The sequence below is a fragment of the Ammodytes marinus genome (assembly GCF_949987685.1).
Source record: "Ammodytes marinus genome assembly, chromosome: 6".
Lineage (NCBI taxonomy): Eukaryota > Metazoa > Chordata > Actinopteri > Uranoscopiformes > Ammodytidae > Ammodytes > Ammodytes marinus.
This window is the reverse complement of record NC_137235.1, coordinates 16,989,847-17,009,202: the sequence shown is the minus strand read 5'-3', so window position 1 is coordinate 17,009,202 and position 19,356 is coordinate 16,989,847. Positions and strand designations below refer to the sequence as shown.

The window sequence follows — 19,356 nt, the reverse complement described above, 5'->3', positions numbered from 1 at the left end:
ACTGTAAAGAGTCGGGTCTCTGTGCCCGTGAACGATGACTCGCTGCTCTCCATCGAGGTACTATCTGAAGAAGATGGCTGCACGATCATGTGATGGTGACGTAGGGACGAGGGAGGGGACTGCTAATTGCAGTTACTGACGGGAAGTTAGCTAAAAGGACAAAATCACTTACTGCTCCTTTAAGGCATTATTTTGTCGGTATCTGAAACAAATGCTTTTGCAGTTTTGCAGAACACACTCAAATAAGAGTACATTTTATCACAGTAAAGCAAATTATTCCTCAGATATCCATTGTGAAAGTACAATGTAATTGGTAGACAGTATAGATCACTGGCTGAGCAAAGGAGAAAAAAAATCATCCTCCACCCAGAGGAAAATGGCTCATTCCCTAATAGTGGAACCTCTGGTTTGACTGCATCAAACATTGCAGACAGCATCAGTGTGTGGGAGGGTTTTGAGGGATTCCGTCATTGTCACACCACTAGAGGCATGTGGTAGCCATATTGTTCTTTTCAGTATTACTACTTTATTCTCTTCCTGTGAATATTGAATTGTTTCTTGTCATGAATTTTCTGCACAATGTAAACATTGTTCTTTTTAAAGATAGACAAACATATCTAATGTATCTTTAGGCCAGTATCAGTGTTCTTTAATGCAGCTCACAAAGAGGGCTGACACTTTGTATCGTGTCATTTCCTAATTGTTGGAGGAGCTGTCCTCATCTTTTGAATATAAAATAAAAGTCTCCCCTTTCCTTTTTTTCAGTATTCCCAAATGATTGTGCCATTTAAAAAACCTAAAGTAAATCAGTGCAACAGACATTGTTGAAGTGGAGAAGAAAAGCCTGCAAAGCCTGCAAGAGACTTTGAATTAAAGAAGCTGTTGTTTTTATTTTACAGAAGGTAACTTCTGCTCTTTTCCTGATGGTGTGTGGCCTGCATCCTGAATGATCTGATCACATGTTTCTGAAGCTTCTTAAGCCATAAAACTTGCTTTACAAGAACCCCCTCCCCCCCCTACACACACACACACACACACACACACACCTTTGGCCCTTTTGGTTTAGTATTAAACCAAAGATTGGTATGCCCCAGATTCCAGCCTTGTCACTGCCTTGGTTCCAGCCTTGGTCAATATTCCTATAAGGTCTGCTTTTTATCATCCATGGAAGGCAGTGACGTACAATAACACATACAGAGGTGTGTGAATGTGTGTCCGAGGGCCAGATGGAGATCAGTCTTTTCCAATACCCCACTCCTTTTGTCCATATAGGTTTGGTTCTCCTTATCTGGACTCTGTGTGTCTAATGAGATGTGACCATATCTGAACTATAAAGGCCAAATTAACCTGTTGTGTTAACACAGGATTTGAGCTGAGTCTATACACCTAAATACCTAACCAAAGTATTATTGTGCTGCTTGAAACCAGCTCAGTCACTTTATAAGACGCCTTTTTTTTTTAAACCAGGACATTTGACCTACTTCCCTGGTTTGTCTGCTTTTTCTGGCTTTTTCCAGTCAAAGTTAGTAGGCCATATCTAAAAATATTTGGATTGTAGATATAGACGTCGCAGCCCAAATCAATCTGAAGTCAAGGGAGGGAACTTTTTCCTTACTGTAAACATTATCCTTATTCCCTTCAGCCACAGAAGTATATGTTTGACTCTCCCCCCCATTGGTTCACGTGATCTGGATTGTATAGTTTCCCCCTGTAAAGGCTGTGAGGTCCAACACAAACATATGGTAACACTTCACAGTCAGGCAAGATGAAAAACGTGTCTCGTCTCTACAGCTTCAGCTTCAACCATCTGCATTTGTTTTACTGGAATCCCAGACGGAGGTATCCTGTACTCTTAACCCACTGTAAATACATGACTACATTCTTATTTTAACATGCATCCCCTTGGAAACCAATTACATCACAGCTGGGATGAAAGACAGTAGATGTGAAAAGATAAAAGTTGACTAAGAGAAGTTGAGTATCACAAGTTGAATAAACACAAAGTCTTCGCAGGCTAATGTAATGGTGTCACAGGCCGTTTTGAAGTGTACTCCTCTGTGGTTAGTTAAGGAGTCTGATGTTGAAAGTCAGAAGATAGTGTTAGGGTCAGAGTAGGTTCCCTCAGCATGGCAGCTCAGATAGAAAGCGATATTAGTGAGACATCCTTTGATATATGCCTTGATAACCGCTCTGAGGGCCAGTTCAGGAAAATGATACAGAACACCCAACAGAGCTAAACCACTTCTTCACTGATACAGCAGATACCACCCTCTGTTTACAGCGTATTAGAATAAACAGCTTCATTCTTGCACAGGGCAAATATCAGTTGCATTCTGCTGCCTCCTGCGGCTGGAGATACTGTGGTCCAGCCTGTTTGGCCCCACAGGTTGTCAGGCACGCACCAAACAGGCTAGTGTTGTTTTGTTATCATCAGCACAGTTTGTAGCCATGTTTGGTAACCGGACAGGGGAATACCTATCCTCCCACCCCCCATCCATCCGCCCTTCTGCTGTCGATTTCCGAGGACACTCCCCTTCGCTTACGAGTCGGTGGTGTGAGATGTAACTCCACCCTTTGGCTGCCAGTTGGCCAATAGGAAGACAGCGATCGCTAGGCAAATGGTGTGGTGAGGAATGGATGCTGGGCAACAGAGAGTATGCAGGGGACAGGTGTCATCTGCTACCTGAGCCTCAGGTGTATCTGTGTATTTTCTCATGGGTAAAGCGCACATAAATACTCAGGCTAATTAGTTTTTTAATAGCAAACCGTCAACAATGATGCTGCTAGTGATGGTAACAGAAGAATCCCACTTCGACCCAATTAGCCCCATCAGTGATTGAAATTACGTTTTTCTTTCAACAATGTCAAACAGTCACCAGCAAAGAAGATACAGTAAACTGCAGATAGCCTTTGGCCTGCATCAGATGTGACGCAGGTTTTGGGCGTGGCGTCCTTTCTACGCTGGAATGTGGATCCGAGTATCTGACAGACGACATACTTCCTAGTGAAATAAACTGATGGCAGCACAGTGTGTCCCCATGCACGGCCTGTCCCTGACATCAAAACCAGCTCTTTCTCTCTCTGTCTGTTTATCTCTCTCTGTCTTACAAACACACACTCACACACACATGCGCACACACACACACACACACACACACGCGCACACACACACACACACACACACACACACACACACACACACACACACACACACACACACACACACACACACACACACACACACACACACACAGTTCATGGACGTCCGAGTGTGTTAATATCTTCATGTGTGTGCCATTAAAAATCTCTAAAACATTGTTTTTCAAAACCAACTGTGCGTCATGAGAGATTTTGAATCAAAATGTATATTTTTTTCTTTCAAAAATTACTTATTGCTGCAACACAGAAAGCAAGAAAGTAAAGGAAACTCTACTTATGACAATCATTTCAACAATATACTGTAATTGATTTTGTACATGTTATTGCAACATGAATGTTACTTTGTTACTCTTCAATCAGATGTGTCATTGGAGTAGATTATTATTATAAACATTTTGCAAGGGCATGGCCTCTGGCATAAAAATCCTGTTACTCTAGTTTCTGCACATTTTCACCCAAGCTACATGAGTCTACATGATTTACATTGTTATCATTATTACTCAACAGGTCTTCATAATGACTTTGGTTCGGATTTCTTAACCTCATATACTTAATTATTCTCTGTCTGTTAGGACTCAGCTGTATCTTGTTGATAACTGACTTCCCAGTTGCCATTGATGCCACAGCAGTGCGTCAACCCCCACTGCACTCTGATGCTGCACTGTGGTCTGCATAGCACTGCTGGGGCTTTTAAGAGAGGAACCATTATTGACATGAATTATGGAGGAGGTTTATTGGATTAGTGAGAGGATGTTTGCTGGTTGTTGTGATTTTATGGACGTGTCAACAGCGCCCTTATATGATTTGATATCTCTCTTTCTTAAAAGACTTGTGTTGAATGCTACTGTTGTTCCATTTCTCTTCTTCCCACGGGGAAACATGGTGAAATGTTAGGTTTAAGTTGGGGATAATAAAAACAGAGATGTAAAGGAAATAGTTCATTTTCCAAACCTAAAGCCAAGTCAGTTTAAAAAAAGAATATCTTTCCTCTTGACACAAAAGAAAACCTTCTGTATTTGAACCAGATATCTGTCTGTGTGCCTTGATATGAATGAGCTGTGGAAATTCAAAAACTAGTTTTCTTTATCTCGAAACAAAGCCCAGCAGGTGATAGCAGCGGATCATTTAAATGAGTGGTAACACATTTGTTTATGCTGACTTTGGCACAAGAACTTAATTTAAATCTGCTCTTTAGACAAAGGCAGAGGAAGGACGAGTCTCCTGATTAGTTTAAGCCATAAATAGTATATAATTGCTCTGTGCCCACAATGCAGTATTATGTAGTAGATGGACAGTAACAGCAACGTTTCCAGGCAACATAAACGGGTTTCATGGACATCCATTCTGCAAAGTCTTCAAGTATTTGCTTTATCAGTGGAGAGCTCTGTAAAACCCTTTATATCTCATGTTCTAAAATAATATAATCATAGGCTTGGATGACAGTGTTTTTTTCCTCAGATGCCCCACTTCAGCTCAGTCATGACTCATGACACAACTTTTCCCAAAACAGACCCTCATTAAAGTGAAAGACAGTAAGGATTATTTTTTTTATTTTATTCAAAAAGATCAACACATCTGAAAAATGCTCCAATTGTCCATACATACATTTTGCTGTGACGGAGAACATCTACACACACATTATATAGTGTACCATGATCTCACAGGGAAAACAAAATAAATAATGAGATTTATAGCTGAAACAAACAATGGTGGAAAGAACAAAAAGCACTTTGTCAGCCTTTCTCTGTAGCACACTGTTGTAAATGACAAGCACTGACCCAGACAGGATGTCACTTGCAAAACTGAGCAGACGTTTAGAGATTTCATTTTGAAGTTAAATAACAGCTGTACAATATAAGGGTTGGAAAGGCTTTGGAACAAAACAAAAATCACTGTGCTTAGGTGCTAATATACTGTAAAGCATTACTGTATTTACATTCAACAATCAAAAAGCTTTTTTCATATATTTCCATCAATAAATAACAGAATCTCTGACATATTTACAGTATTTCATGATTAACATTTACAAATGCAAAGAAGGCAACACCAGAGTGAACTTAAGAGTGTTTAAATACAAAATATTTACAGAAACTATTTACAGTGTTAGGTAATCACCTACAATCGCTTTTTAACTCAACTTTTTTAATTTAAAAAAAAAACTTCATTTTGGTTGACTTCAGAAAACTCAGCAGCTTTTTCCTTTTGCAACATAAACCTTGCGACAGTCCATACTCAGATACCTTGTTCGATGACGGATCACAAAAGGAATCGAACAATAACATGGGATAAAAGACTTAAATATGTATTACATTTGAGACGGACTATGAAAGATGACAGTTAAGGAAGTCCGTACCAAGAGAAGGCCACAGTGTAAGGTCATCATAGCATGGGGCTAAAGCACTGTGGAATTAACTATCATAGAAACTGCTTTGGAAGGGTCTAGTAAGGCATTTATGTACATACAGTAAACTAACTTTGTGTGAATGGAAGGCACAAGGGAGTCTTAAGACAGAATAGGTCAGGCTTTCCAAATTAAACCTGCAGAACTTGTGACTTTTGTTATGTGTATTTAGGTAATCACCATACTGAGGCAATTTACTAAATACCAGGATGTTTAGATTGACAATTTTCGTTTAGTTTCAAAAGAGTCAAGGCTCTGAGGTTTTGCACATCATCTTTGGTTAGTCCTTCATTTTGAAACCGTTTTGCGGTTTTACTAAATGCAGTTATGCTCCATTCTGTCAAACTAGTTTCAAGGATCTTTTTTTTCTTGTTTTTTTTTTGTTTTTTTTCAGTTTCTTCAGCCTTGGAACGCCACAGTGCTGAGGTCGGATACATAAGCCACGCAATGAGGTCATTCCAGGGGGGAGGGGGCCGTAAAGCAGCAGCAATAGAAAAAAAGTGGCATTTGTTGCTTCACGTTGACATTCACTTCACTTCAAATAAAGCTTGTGTCTTCTTCATCTTCGGGTTATGCAATATCTGTGTCCTCCATGCTCAGCATTTGCCTCTGCAAAAAAATAAATAAAAAATAACATTGAATTAGCTAAGCTGTAAAACTCCATGTAAAAAGTAAATTTTTAGAGATTAAAACTAATAATGAAGTGACTTGGTGTCAAAGTGAAAATACCTCAGGATAAACATAGCCTTCGGAGTTGTTCCTGCAGATGTGGAGCTCATCCTCTGTGGTTTTCTGGTACACTGGATTGTCAAAGTGGATGGTGTTGGTGTTCTTCAGACGCCAGTGTCTCCACAGCAACACTGCTCCAAAGACCAGCAGGGTCATGACGACTGCGGAGGAAAAGAGGGGTTGAGGTGAGATCAGAGGAGGTAGCGAACACACAAGCAGATTAAACAGCCCTTAAGACTGCATTCATGAGTAAGCATGAAGAGCTGAAACGTGGAACTTACTTAATGGCACAACGATGTATAGTGCAGTTGGGTGGGCTGAAGGGGCTTCTTCAGGCAAGGCTGCCAATCTTTCACCTAAGAAGCAAAAAGAAAATATTATTTATTTATTTTATTCCTTAAAGTTAGATGAAACGATAAACACCATTCTTGTCTATATAGGATAGGAATACCCTTATGAAGCTGCAGCCAGAGGATGGTTAGCTTAGCAACCAGTGAACCAGATTCCCCCTAGTGTAAGGAGTTTTGGCCTGTTTCCAGTTCCTATGCTAAGCTAACCTCCATAGATCATTATGTAAAGGTATATTGCAGGTAACCTGAGCAATAATGTTTATGCATCCCAGTACATTGAAGCAAATATGCAAATGATGTGTACAAACAGTCTTTAAATGGGACTGAGATTCTACAGCCATGCAAACTACTTTTTGAGGCGGAGACAAATGCTGATGTCAGTATGCTAACATGTTCACCATGCCAACATACTGATGTTTTGAAGATATATTGTTTTCCAAGTTCACCTAATATTTTCTAGTTTAGTAGCATTAAATAAAACGTAAAGCTGTGTCAGAGACACATTCTAAAGACTCAGGCCTTTTCCAGAACACCTTCCTGTACCTTGAGCAGTGGCGGCCGGCTCCTCTGGACCCTGTGTGGACTGATTAGAAGAGGTAATTGTGGGTTTTTCGGTAGCTCTGGTGGTAGTTGTAGTTGTTGTGGCTGTAGTAGGCTCGCTGGGAGCGTTGGGTGGGAGCGGTGCACCAGTTTTGTTTTCGACAGGAGGTGCAACTGGGAAAGGAGCTGGGACAGAAAATTAAAGGGTTACTTTTATGATTCAAAGTTAACTTTCAGTCTATTTGTGTAGCCATGTGCAGGGGACACTTACCTGCCACACATTTCCTCATGTCAGGTCCCAATGTCATGTGGTCTGGACAGGCACAGGTGAATTTAGGAGAACGCGAGTTGATCCGAGGGGCAGGGAGGCAAAGAAACTCACAACCTCCATTCATACTGTTCTTTTCTGTGCACCAGTTTGTACCTGCAAGAGAGAAAGGTGGGTACAATAAGCATGATAAATCATGTTATGGCCTTAACAGTTTGTAGTTTGTCATGATATAGCCCTCAGATAGAGTTATGTTTTTGTACCGGCTTGCTGCTTGAGGTTGTGGTACAGTACGATATCCTCTGGCTGCTCCAGGTCCATTGCCAGCTTGGTGATGTCTTTTCCCGTCAGGCGGTTGGCACTGAAAACAGCATTGGTGCCCAAGTCTGTCCAAAATACTCTCTCCTGTTTAAAAGAGATTTTTTTTTTGAGTAACATCACTTGGGTAAATCAATTAATATTAGCTTACATTTCCTCAAACACAGTGGATCCATTATTGGGGACTGATTAAGAAGAATTAGCACTACTGATCCAAATTCAGGGGGAATAAAATTAACACTCAGCGCTTACTTTATACTTCTAAGCCATTTCAGCCGGTTAACGCTCACCATGAATGAACTGGATTACTGACTGACTGGTTTGAAATACAGTAGTTAAGTACTTTTTAATTGCACATCAGTTTGTTGAGATTAAGAAACCAGGATGGAGGGCATTTCATTTTAAATGTAGGATTATATTTATACATGACATTTAATACAGACTGATTTGATGCAGATCAGAGTTTCCATTTTTGACTTTTACTAATTAACATCACCTAACCATTAAATGTCAATTTATTTTTGACATAATAACACATTTAAGCTTCAATTGCTAGTGCTTTGTTTCCCTCAGGGGAAAACCTGGACTTCATCACTAACCTCAAACACAGTCAGAGAGAGGGGATGGGAGAGCTTGTCCTCGCTGAAAATGAGACTGTGTCGTGTCCCCCCATTCACGTCGATGCTGCACACAGTGTGCATCTTGGAGTCCACCCAGTACAGACGCTGGTTGACCATGTCTGCCCAGAAAGACACACAGTTAGAGAGGTATGACTATACTATATTACCATTGTCTGCTCATCATACAGTTTGAACGGAAATGATTGGTTTTCATTTAGTGCATCCATGAAATTCTGCTGCTTACCTAGGGTGATGCCATTGGGCCACATGATGTTATCAGTCACCAAGGCAACGCGATTCGCTCCGTTCAACCCACTCTTCTCTATCTTGGCCTCCTCCCCCCAGTCTGTCCAGTACATAAAGCTAAAGAGAATAAAAAAAATAAAAAAATGTTAAAACAGGAAACGACTATCAACAAAAAGCTCTGGTTGATCCCAGATATGAAAAACAATGCTACCTGTCTGAGGCTTTCACTCACTTATTGACGGGATCGACTGTGATGGCTCTGGGCTTCTCCAGGTTTTCCGTGACCAGGGTCTTCCTCTTGCTGCCGTCTGTCGTTGCCACAGAGATAGTCTTCAAACCACTGTCGGTCCAGTAGATGTTGCCATGGATCCAATCCACCGCAATGCCCTCTGGGGCATCAATCTCACTGCCGATTACTACATTGTGGTGAGAGGAGTCACCGGCCACGTCTAACTTGGAGCTGTCGGGAGGCAGACAAGGGTTGAGAGTTTGGAAATGAGATACAGATATAGCTTTATCCATCCTACAACATAGCCTCTTAGTAGCAATAGAGTATTCTTTATTTATTTTAACTGAGATTTAATCAGCAGTAAACAATTCTTGACCGAGACAGACACATGCGGATAATGTTTCTTACCTGTAGATCTTCTTCAGAAACAGGTCAGACCAGAAGATCATCTGGTTTGGCATATCCATGTCCAGAGCCACCGCATTCTTCAGCTGGGGGATCAGAGTGGCATACTCACTGCGGTCCACCGTCATCATCCTCACCTCGTGTCTATTGGTGAAGAAGAGGGTGGGCACAGTGCCTGGAGGACAAATAAGGAGAATAAATAACCTTTTTCAGAATGCCAAGGCAAATCTATGGGTCACCCAATCAGTCCACTGTCACATGAGATAAGTGCTGAGAAAGGACAGGCTTTCTCTCAAAACATTACCTGATACAGCTTTGCACGTCTGGCTCACAGGGTCGATCTGGTAACCTTGTTCACAGTCACACTTGTAGCTGCCGGGCAGATTGATGCACATTTGAGCGCAAGTGTCTGGCACAGCACATTCATCAATGTCTGCGGGTGAAGGGACAAAAGGGAGAGGAGGGATTAAATTGAGATAATAGCAAATGGCACTCGGAACTTTTCAAATAATTGTATTAACATACATGTCAATAACCCAAAGCTAGTCATGACTTACTTCTAAAATACAATTAAAGTTTCCCCTCATCGTACCTTCACACGTTTTCTTGTCAGTCTTCAGGCTGTATCCATCAGAGCAGGAGCAATTGAAGCCAAGCTTCAGGTCGGTGCAGGAATGCGAGCAGCCTCCATTATTGGTCAAACACTCGTTGTTGTCTGTAGAGGGACGCAGATTCACACACACAGAGCTTTTAAATATTATTCATGACGACCGTTTTCCTAACGGCAGCTCATAACACACGGTGAACTGACTCACATTCAAACCACAGACTATCTAGGCCAGTCAACCAAAGTTGCTTGGTTAGCTGACCCAATTATATTTTCCAGGCTTTTATGTGGGTTTTTTCTTTTTCCCCGAGCTGCAATGGAGCTGCGCGTATACCCAAAAAACTCTTGTACTTTTACCCAGTCGGAGGACTTTTGGCTGCAGGTTGGAAGATAAAATAAGACTTCACTTACCGCACGCTGGGACAGGTTCATCGGACAAGTCGCTGCAGTCGCTCTTTTTGTCGCACACTTTCTCCATGCTGATACACTCCCCGCTGCCACACTTGAACTTGTTGGGGCCTTCACATACGTTTTCTGCAGAAAAGAACAGGGGAGTATGAATCAAACTGTAATCAAATGGTATGGCCTTAGGGCTTTTCTATGGATCTAAAAAGAAAATATGTGGTGTAGTTGAAAATAAAGTGGATCTCTGCGAGTCACCTCTGCTGCAGCCAATCTCATCACTAAGGTCCCTACAGTCGTGCTGTCTGTCACACTGGCGGCTGCCATGGATACAGGTGCCGTCATTACACTGGAACTGATCTGGCTGACAAGTAGGATGGCCTGGAAAAAGAAGACAAATTGATTAAAAACAAGAGAAAGAGAAAAGGAGAAATGGGAGGAAGGATGAGATGGCATGGACCGAGGAAAATAAAAATCATCGCTGACATTTGTTGTGGATTTTGTGTCAATATTGATTTTTAGTGAGCAGGTGGACCTGAATGGCAATGGAATATTAAGTATGCTCAAGCATGAACAGGCTCCATCTGTTATAGGCTTAGTGATAGCTAAATAAGAAGTCAGAGAAGATTCCTCAGAGGATCAAGCTTTGTAAAGAATAGGAGATGAATGGAATTACAAAAGCTAGGTATAAATAAGACTCAGAAAAAATAAAATAAACTCACTGCAGTTGACCTCATCCGATTTGTCCTTGCAGTCCGCACTTCCGTCACACCTCCAGCTGCTGTGGATACACTGGCCGTTGGCACACTGGAACTTGTTGGCTGGACACGGCGCCTCCGTCTTCTGCCGTCCGGCGCAGTTCTCCGGCCACTCGTCAGAGCCGTCGCTACAGTCCTCCTCTCCGTCGCAGCGCCACTGGGCCAGCACACACACAGAGTTGTTGCACTGGAAGGACAGTGAACTGCAGGTGGGTTTTTTGCAGTTGGCCTCATCCGAGCCGTCTGAACAGTCATTGTCGCTGTCGCAAACGTAGGAGGGGGCTATACACTGGCCATTGGTACATTGAAACTGGCCATCCTTGCATTGTTTGGCCGCTGGCAGGAGAGAGAGACGAGGAGTTAATGTCACCCAAAACAGCACAACGGTGGACCTGTTAGTTGTTTGATGCTACGAGTGAAATTCCAGTATTTAACCATACCCGATTCAGTTCCTTGAAATGATTAATTGTGTACTGTAACTCTCTGATTTCTGACACTTCAATGTCCAAGTGTGGTATTGATCAAGTTTATCTTAAAAAAATAAATTCTTAATGGAATTCTTCTGTGTTCCTGAAGACAAAATCATACATAACACTATTGTTTGTGATGTTTTAGTATGCAATGAAATTTTTTCCCGTGTAAAACTTACTGCAGTTTTTCTCATCAGCCCCGTTGCCACAGTCAGCTTTGCCATCACAGTGCCAGCCTCCTGGTATACACTGGTTCATGGGAGCGCCGCAGTTGTACTCCGAGTCCCGACAGGTTTTGGTTGCTGAGGACATAAACAGGAAGCATGACTTAAATGATTGCATGTATTATGGAGCATATTGTAAAACTGAACAATCATTTACTTACAGGAACTACTGCTTTACACTAATGTGTTTTTGATTGACAGCTGTTAGTTATTTTTATGTAATGAGCATATAAAGATAATGTGCTCGATTACTTTTATATGTCGTTTTAATATGACTTTAGTTCATATACATTCACAGGTAGAGTTGTAACAATGACAATTGTTGATACAATAGTAAATTGACCAAACATTAAAAGTGCTTTAATCAATTAATGATTTTTAACAAAGACTGCTGAACATTTGCTGGTTACAGCTACTCAAATGTGCAGACCGGATGCTTTTTCTTTTTGATAGTAAATTTGAAAGGCTTTGGTCTAAGGGAAATTACACCAAAAAATCATTGATAGTGAAAATAATTTCTAATGCAAATCCATTTCAGGTTATTAATTTGAACTTATTTTCAAGGTAGATCAAAACCATGTAGAACAACATACCGCAGGTTTCAGGCAGTTCATCGGTTCCATCCCCACAATCGTCATGTCCGTCACAAATCCACCTTTGGGTGATGCACCTCCCATTTCCACATGTTAACTGAGTGGAGCTGCACTGGAAGGCTGCCTCTGTGGATGATAGCAATGACAGAGTTCAGCGAGACATGAGGACAAATGACTTTATATCAGCATTTACTGCTCAATTTACACTTTTCTCGTGACAACCATGCAGTAACACAAGACTGTGTCAACATAAAACAAAAAACGGATATCCTTGTAAGGTTAATATTTAACAGAAAATTACACAGACAACCTACAATTGAAGGCCATGGAAGTTTGGATAAGTGACAGCGGGAAAACCACACCTTTCACTCGGAGGAAATTTCCAAATAACGACGACAATGCGATGTGGTTCCCTGACTCATACTAGAACAAGTTATGAAGTAATAAATCAAAGGTTCCTTTGTGGGAATGAATAATAACTTTACTTCTCTTTTACCTTCTCTTTCGATCAAAAAAAAAAAAAAAAAAAACGCACAGTTGATGGTTTAGCTTGGGAAGGAGTCCCCACTCATCGGCCTACTAGATGCTTTTTTGTTTTAACTTGATTACATTTTCTCATAATGTTCATTTGATCCTTATCTGTAGCTAAGATTTTTTGGCAGGCGTGCACTCAAGAGTGTATTAAGCACAAATGTTACTGGGGTGAGGAGAAAGCAGGTTTAACCCAACCACACACCTCTGTTACTCATTGGAGGTGACATAGCTCAGCTCTCACACACCTGTTTTTGTCATGTAGGTGGAAACATCCTCTTCACTACTGAGCTCGAGGTTTAACATTTCTGAAGTGGGACCCCCTTAGATTGACCTTGGTTTATTTGGGGCACAGAGGTCTCGCTACGAGACGATCACACCTAAGTGAACCCGCCAGTCAAAGCAAAGAGGGCATCGACATCAAGGCACATGTGAAACCAACACACACACACACACACACACACACACACACACACACACACACACACACACACACAGTATATGTGTGTGTGTGTGTGTGTGTGTGTGTGTGTGTGTCATCCTTCATCACCTCTGCCTTGAAAGTCACTCATGGGACCTGGAGGCTGGGGGCATGTTGACATGACTATCCCTTTAAGACAATGGCATGGGAGGAGTTGAACAATCACACCACCAGCAGCTGATTGGTCCCAGTGTGGCATTCCTCATAACAGCATCGCCACAGTGACTGACAGATCGTGGCGGAGAGGACACAAACAAGGAAGTCAGTCAACTGTAGTGTGTCGATGAGTGATGAAAGCTATAAAGAAGGGACACTGAAGGTCTGATCAATTACGAAAAAATAAGGACCGGATGCTTTCTCAACAGTGGGCTTGGCACAAAGAGTGACCTCCCTCCAGCTTTTAAAAAGTGAGAACAAAAGCAGAAGTGAAAGGTCGACTGAATGTCATCTTTTTTATTTATTTCTAGGCTACATCAAGTTGATTCAGGGTTTCAGTGATCAGGGAGAAAACTTGACAGATCTCGAGAGTCTCTTCCTGTGAACCCCACACGCTTTCAAGGGAAATAATGCATACACACAGCCAGCGCCCACAAACGCACGCATGATGGGGAGGGCAGGCATGCAGCCAGCAGGGATTCCAGGAGCGAAAAAAAGTTCCCAAAGCATACTCTGGCTGTATCCTGAACAAAATGCGGTCACGCTTTAAAAAAGAGTTTCCCCTAACTTTCACTCACTTTCCCGGTTCCCAGCGTCATTCATTCCAGTTGCAGATTCCAATGTTTTCATTTTCCACTGCTTATCCTTCCCAGCCCCCACATCCACATATGGGTCATGGGCCTCCTAAGAGGACCGCTCAGCAAGAGGAGAGGTTTCCTTTCATTCCTTCTAGTCTTTTGTGGTGAAAAGTTCAGGTTTAGTTGGGCTCATGGGGGAGATATTAGTTATTCACCGTTTTCTCCTGAGAATCTTTAGTCATAAATATTTGAGATCTATTTTATGCCATTTAGCACTTTAAATAAGTTGTTGAGTAAATTTTTGGTCCCTATAATTACTATAAAAGATGCAATTTGGTCGCAATCAATTGTGTTATTTGTACACCTCAATTGTATTATTTCTCATATTAAAAACCCAGCAAAATGATCAGTCTATAAAGCCGAGTTAAACAACAAATTCAAATGCATCTTCATCTGTACAGTGGAACAAGCTACGGGTTTGCTGGCATTTACACAAACATACATACAGAAACAGACGGACAACCACAAGACTGAAAGCCTATGGTAAAAAGAGCTTGTTTGAACAGTATCTCAAGCAGAAAGTCCATCCACGGCTTCTGCAGGGAAACTGCATTCAGAAGCTATTTATACCCACAGTGTGAACCTGCCATTCAGCAAACCGTCCAGTCATAGCACTACCATGTAAGGCCATTCAAGTACTGCCTTGAAAATACACACAGACACACACACACACTCTTCCATTCACTTAAAGAAAAATGTATAAGCAATGAGCTTGACAGCAGAATGGACGGCAGTTGCCCTCTAGATGTTAGACAAGTCGTCATCACACCCCAGCATGACAAGAATCCTGCTTTGTGAAGTGTCTTTGTACACTAACAATGCCTTTCTGTCTTTATATGGCACATGCATGCAGCACACACACATAAAAACTACACAAAGAGGGGTGTTTATTGACTCAAACATACACCGAGATGTTAATAAATAACCAGGATGCGTGTGCATCAAAAGGACCAACAGCGGTCACTGCTGGATCTGGATCTGTACTGATTAAGTGACCTAATTTATCTACTTATTTGTATGGTTCTCTGGGTATTTTACAGAAATACTGCTGTACAGTAATGTGGCCAAATTAAGTTTAAATCCCTTACCCCAAGAACCTATCTGACCATTTTAGTTAAAGACTTTGTACCTGGACAATTTGTGCAAAACTTCTCAAATTAAGAAGTGTTGATGATCATCTGCACATTTCCTCTGCAGCTTTCACAAGTTGAGGTTATCTGAACTCTGCGGGCAACACACGTTGCAGGGGTATTTCGAAATTACTGAAACTCAGCAGACATGTCTGTGTTAGTCAAAGCAGTCTAAAAGTTTAGTGTCCAAGGTAGAAAAAATACCTTTGGCTTTTTCTTTCTATGCCTCAGTACTAGGATGTATTGCTAAGCCTCATTTCAGGAATATGCTAAACACTTAAAAACAACAAACCAGAGCCAGACTTTTGAAAATTAAAATTAAAAAAGGCAATGTGGAGATAGTTCCCTCTCATTACACTCACAGGTGTCATCAGATCTGATGACTGAAAGTGAGCACCAAAGAACAGGGAGGGGGGAATTTTGACGTTTTAATCTGAAAAGCTCTTGGAGGAGAGTTGAGAGTTTCAGAGGATTACAGGGGCAGCTGGCAGAATGGGACTGAAGCCTAATGCTCAGCACATTGTTGGCCTTAAGGGCCATTGGGTTCACCCCTTCCCCAGTCATGTTATTGGCATGACAACAATACACAGAACATTGTACTAATCAATAATTGGCTAAACCCTCTCTGCCTGCGGCTCCAGAATACGTGAGAATGCTGTTCATTGACTATACTGTTAAGCAACCAATACCATTGAGCCCCCCAAGCTTGTACTAAAGCTCAGAGACCTAGTTAGTTAAGTTAAGTAACACAGCCGTCATCTGCCTTATCAGCGATGGTGATGAGACGACGTACAGAGATGAGGTCATGACTCTGACATTTTGAAGCATGGACCTCCATCTCAATGTCAGCTAAACTAAGTAGCTGATCGTGGACCAAAGGAAGCGACAGGGAGACTGACAAGCCCCCATCATAATCAACAGGACAATGGTGTAGAGAGAGAGCAGCTTCAGGTTCCTCAGTGTTCACAGCAGCGAGGAACTGACATAGACTGAACACACCAACACCATCACAAATGACAGCTCCATATGCTATTCTCCCTCCACCGGCTGAGGAGGTTCAACATGGACTCCAGGATACGTATAACCTTCTACAGTTGATCCATTGAGAGTATTGTGACTAAATCACCACCTACGGCAGTTGCTCAGCACTCAACCATAAGACTTTACAGGGTGTGGTAAAAACTGCTCAGCAAATGGCCATCACACCAACAACATATCAGCATCTGACTCAGACTCATCAAACAAGCCATAAGACTGCTGAACTCAGATCTCAAGCTCAACACTTGCCACCTTAACTAACACTGCAATGGTACCGTTTATCACAGTACTTTATTCTATAGAACTCTTTTCTATATTTACTTTAATATATATTATATATTTTTATTTTATTTTTCACTTTGCACTATCATGTGTCATATGTCTATATTGACCCGTTTTCCACATGCATGATTTACTTACTTTATACCTCAGTATGTGCTGTATAATAGAACTTGAAACGTGCAGCATAGATGACAGGAGAAGATGCCAAACCATGGATTTTAGCCGCACCCTTCCTCCTTGCCAACTGTCTGTTTCTGCGTTTGTCCCGCCTACATGTAACTTGAAACCAGCCAACGTGATTGGCTTTTCGCTTTGCAATCAGTGAAGGAACCAGTCAAAAAGCGGTGCGTATATTCCATTCAATACATGCCAAAATTGTAAACTACGCCAAGTTGTTATCACATGTATTATTAAATTCAATGTCATAGTCGTAGGCTATGTATTAATAACAAATAATATATTTTTTGCCAAATGTACAGAACAATCTATGGTACATTTATGCAGAAACCAAATGTTTCTCTTCTCAATGAAATTCACCGGTGCGGTTTACAGGAAGACGCCATTCAAACATTTAAATGGTTGAGATATTTTATTTCATTGAATAGGCTAACTGACGCCAAAATTCGTATTTACCATTTATTGTGACTCACAGAAATAGATTAATTGAGTTTTCTTTAAAAAAAATTGCAGCTTCAATAAAGCATTTATTTTAAGTTCGACATCCCTCTTATGTGGGTTCAAAGTTAGGCTACTCGTCGTTTCTTACCTGCTTGAGTCGACAAATGAATCAGCATCAGCAGACACCAACATGCGGACAGTCGGGTGGCTCCCCTCCACATCCCAAACATTTCGTGCCCTCCTTATTTGACAGCAAAATAAACGTCAGTCAGCAACGAGGACAGGTATGGCAGCAGGATCTGTGCGTAAAAGGCTGTAGTTCAGACGGGAGGGCAGACAGCAGAGTCACGCCGTGTGCGTAAAAGGCAAGTTCCAGCAAAATATTACGGGGTCCGAGTCAGAGACTGGTTTTGAATGAAATCACTGGGAGGGCGGTGCTAACAGTGGTGTGATGTTTGAAAACGCCGGGGGGAGGAGCCACAGTGTTGCTGCATCACTGTGAGTGTGTCCTTCCATCACCCCTCCATCCAACCACCACTGTTGTGTGTGTGTGTGTGTGTGTGTGTGTGTGTGTGTGTGTGTGTGTGTGTGTCTGTGTCTGTGTCTGTGTCTGTGTCTGTGTGTGTGTGTGTGTGTGTGTCTGTGTGTGTCTGTGTGTGTCTGTGTGTGTCTGTGTGTGTGCGTGTGATTGTCAGAATGCTTTAAAGTAAATGGGAAAAATTATTGACAGAATTATCAAAGTTAACATCTTACCAAACATGTATTGATGATTGGTGAAAAAACTCTTTCTTTAAAAAGAAAGCATATTGGATATTGACATCAGGGAAGAAACTAAAATCCTTACAACACAGTCACAGAATTGCTTTTAAGAACTATTGTTAAAGCCCGACATAGTGTGCTGTAGCATCATACATTACTATTGGACTACACTTATGGGTTCCAATGTTAAACATACGTTTAATCTGTAACCACAGTCCACTGCACTTGTTCCTCACCAAAAGCAGAACGAACGTTTGCAAAGCAAATTATCGTAATTAGTGATGTCTTTAAAGATGATAACCTGCACTGTCAGTTTAGCAGCACTGCATTTAAAGGAACTAACATAAGTTTCTGGGAGGCTGATGTATTTTAGTCATATTTTCCAAGGTTATATTCACTGGGAGTAAGTACGTCACTGTCTTCATATCCCTGCCTTTATTCTGATTTATGAAGCTACAAAAAGATAAAGTGAGTGTCATATCTCTGAAATGTATTCAGTTTCCCCTACTTCCCCTAACAAACATATTATTTTACAAGCAGTGTGATGTTTAAATCATAATAAATATTACAGAATAACATTTCACACATCGGAAAAGTAGTGCGGATCAATGGCTGCAAAGCAGAGACAGTTTTGGTTATAGTGCTACAGCAATATTTATGAGGTCTCCTCGAGGGGACCCTATGTTTATGTTTGTATGTACGTGTGTGTGTGTAGAGGGAGGGGGGGACCTTGTCTGCCTCCTGGTAGAAATGAGTTGTGGGAGGTATTCCTGGAATGTCGAAATAGTGGCTGGATTACATATTCTGCTAATCCCACCCATCACTACACACACTGTTGCCACACCCACTACATACACACTGAAAGCATTGATTGTATGTAGGCTACACGTGTGTAGGCTCACACCTAATTATGTTACCACACACGATTTCATAAAACATCAACTGCTTTAGCTTCAGAGGAGGACAATAGCGAGTGAGTCAGATGTGACTCTTTCACATATTCTCCTACTGATTTACAAAACAAACCTGTATGACTGATAAAATGCATTGGAGTCATGCACCTTTACATTTTCTTTATCTGACCTTTTCACATAAATTGACTGCAACAATTCTTTCAATTTGAGATTTAGAAAAATAGACACCAGGCCTTTTTCACAGAAAACATTTTAAAAAGGTCACAGTATGAAAAGCTCAGGTGTTACTAATAATATTAACAATTACCAACACATAGTGTCACACGAAGTCATGACAGTGTCACAGTGGGCTGGTATGCACAATAATAGGATCTTGAAACTGAAGCACTCATCTTTCCTGCTGTACAATGACATGTCATCAAGTCTGAAAAAGGCCTGCTGTATTCACGTTAAAACAAGTAGGTTGGTTTTCATTGCTCCTACAGAGACA

At 41.4% G+C, this 19,356-nt stretch overlaps 1 protein-coding gene across 1 annotated transcript; it reads right to left on the bottom strand.

Moving 5' to 3' along the window:
- Positions 1-4,692: 4,692 nt before the first annotated feature.
- On the bottom strand, positions 4,693-17,563 carry ldlrb (low density lipoprotein receptor b). The gene is made up of 18 exons (XM_080030108.1): positions 17,342-17,563; positions 12,320-12,445; positions 11,682-11,804; positions 10,997-11,368; positions 10,533-10,655; positions 10,284-10,406; positions 9,858-9,980; positions 9,570-9,698; positions 9,269-9,440; positions 8,864-9,091; positions 8,630-8,748; positions 8,365-8,504; positions 7,711-7,852; positions 7,451-7,603; positions 7,183-7,365; positions 6,571-6,645; positions 6,290-6,450; positions 4,693-6,169 (listed from the first exon to the last, which is right to left on the bottom strand). Exons 1-18 carry the CDS (start codon positions 17,421-17,423, stop codon positions 6,131-6,133), a joined length of 2,613 nt encoding a protein of 870 aa, XP_079886234.1. The 5' UTR covers positions 17,424-17,563; the 3' UTR covers positions 4,693-6,130.
- Between the last annotated feature and the right edge of the window lie 1,793 nt (positions 17,564-19,356).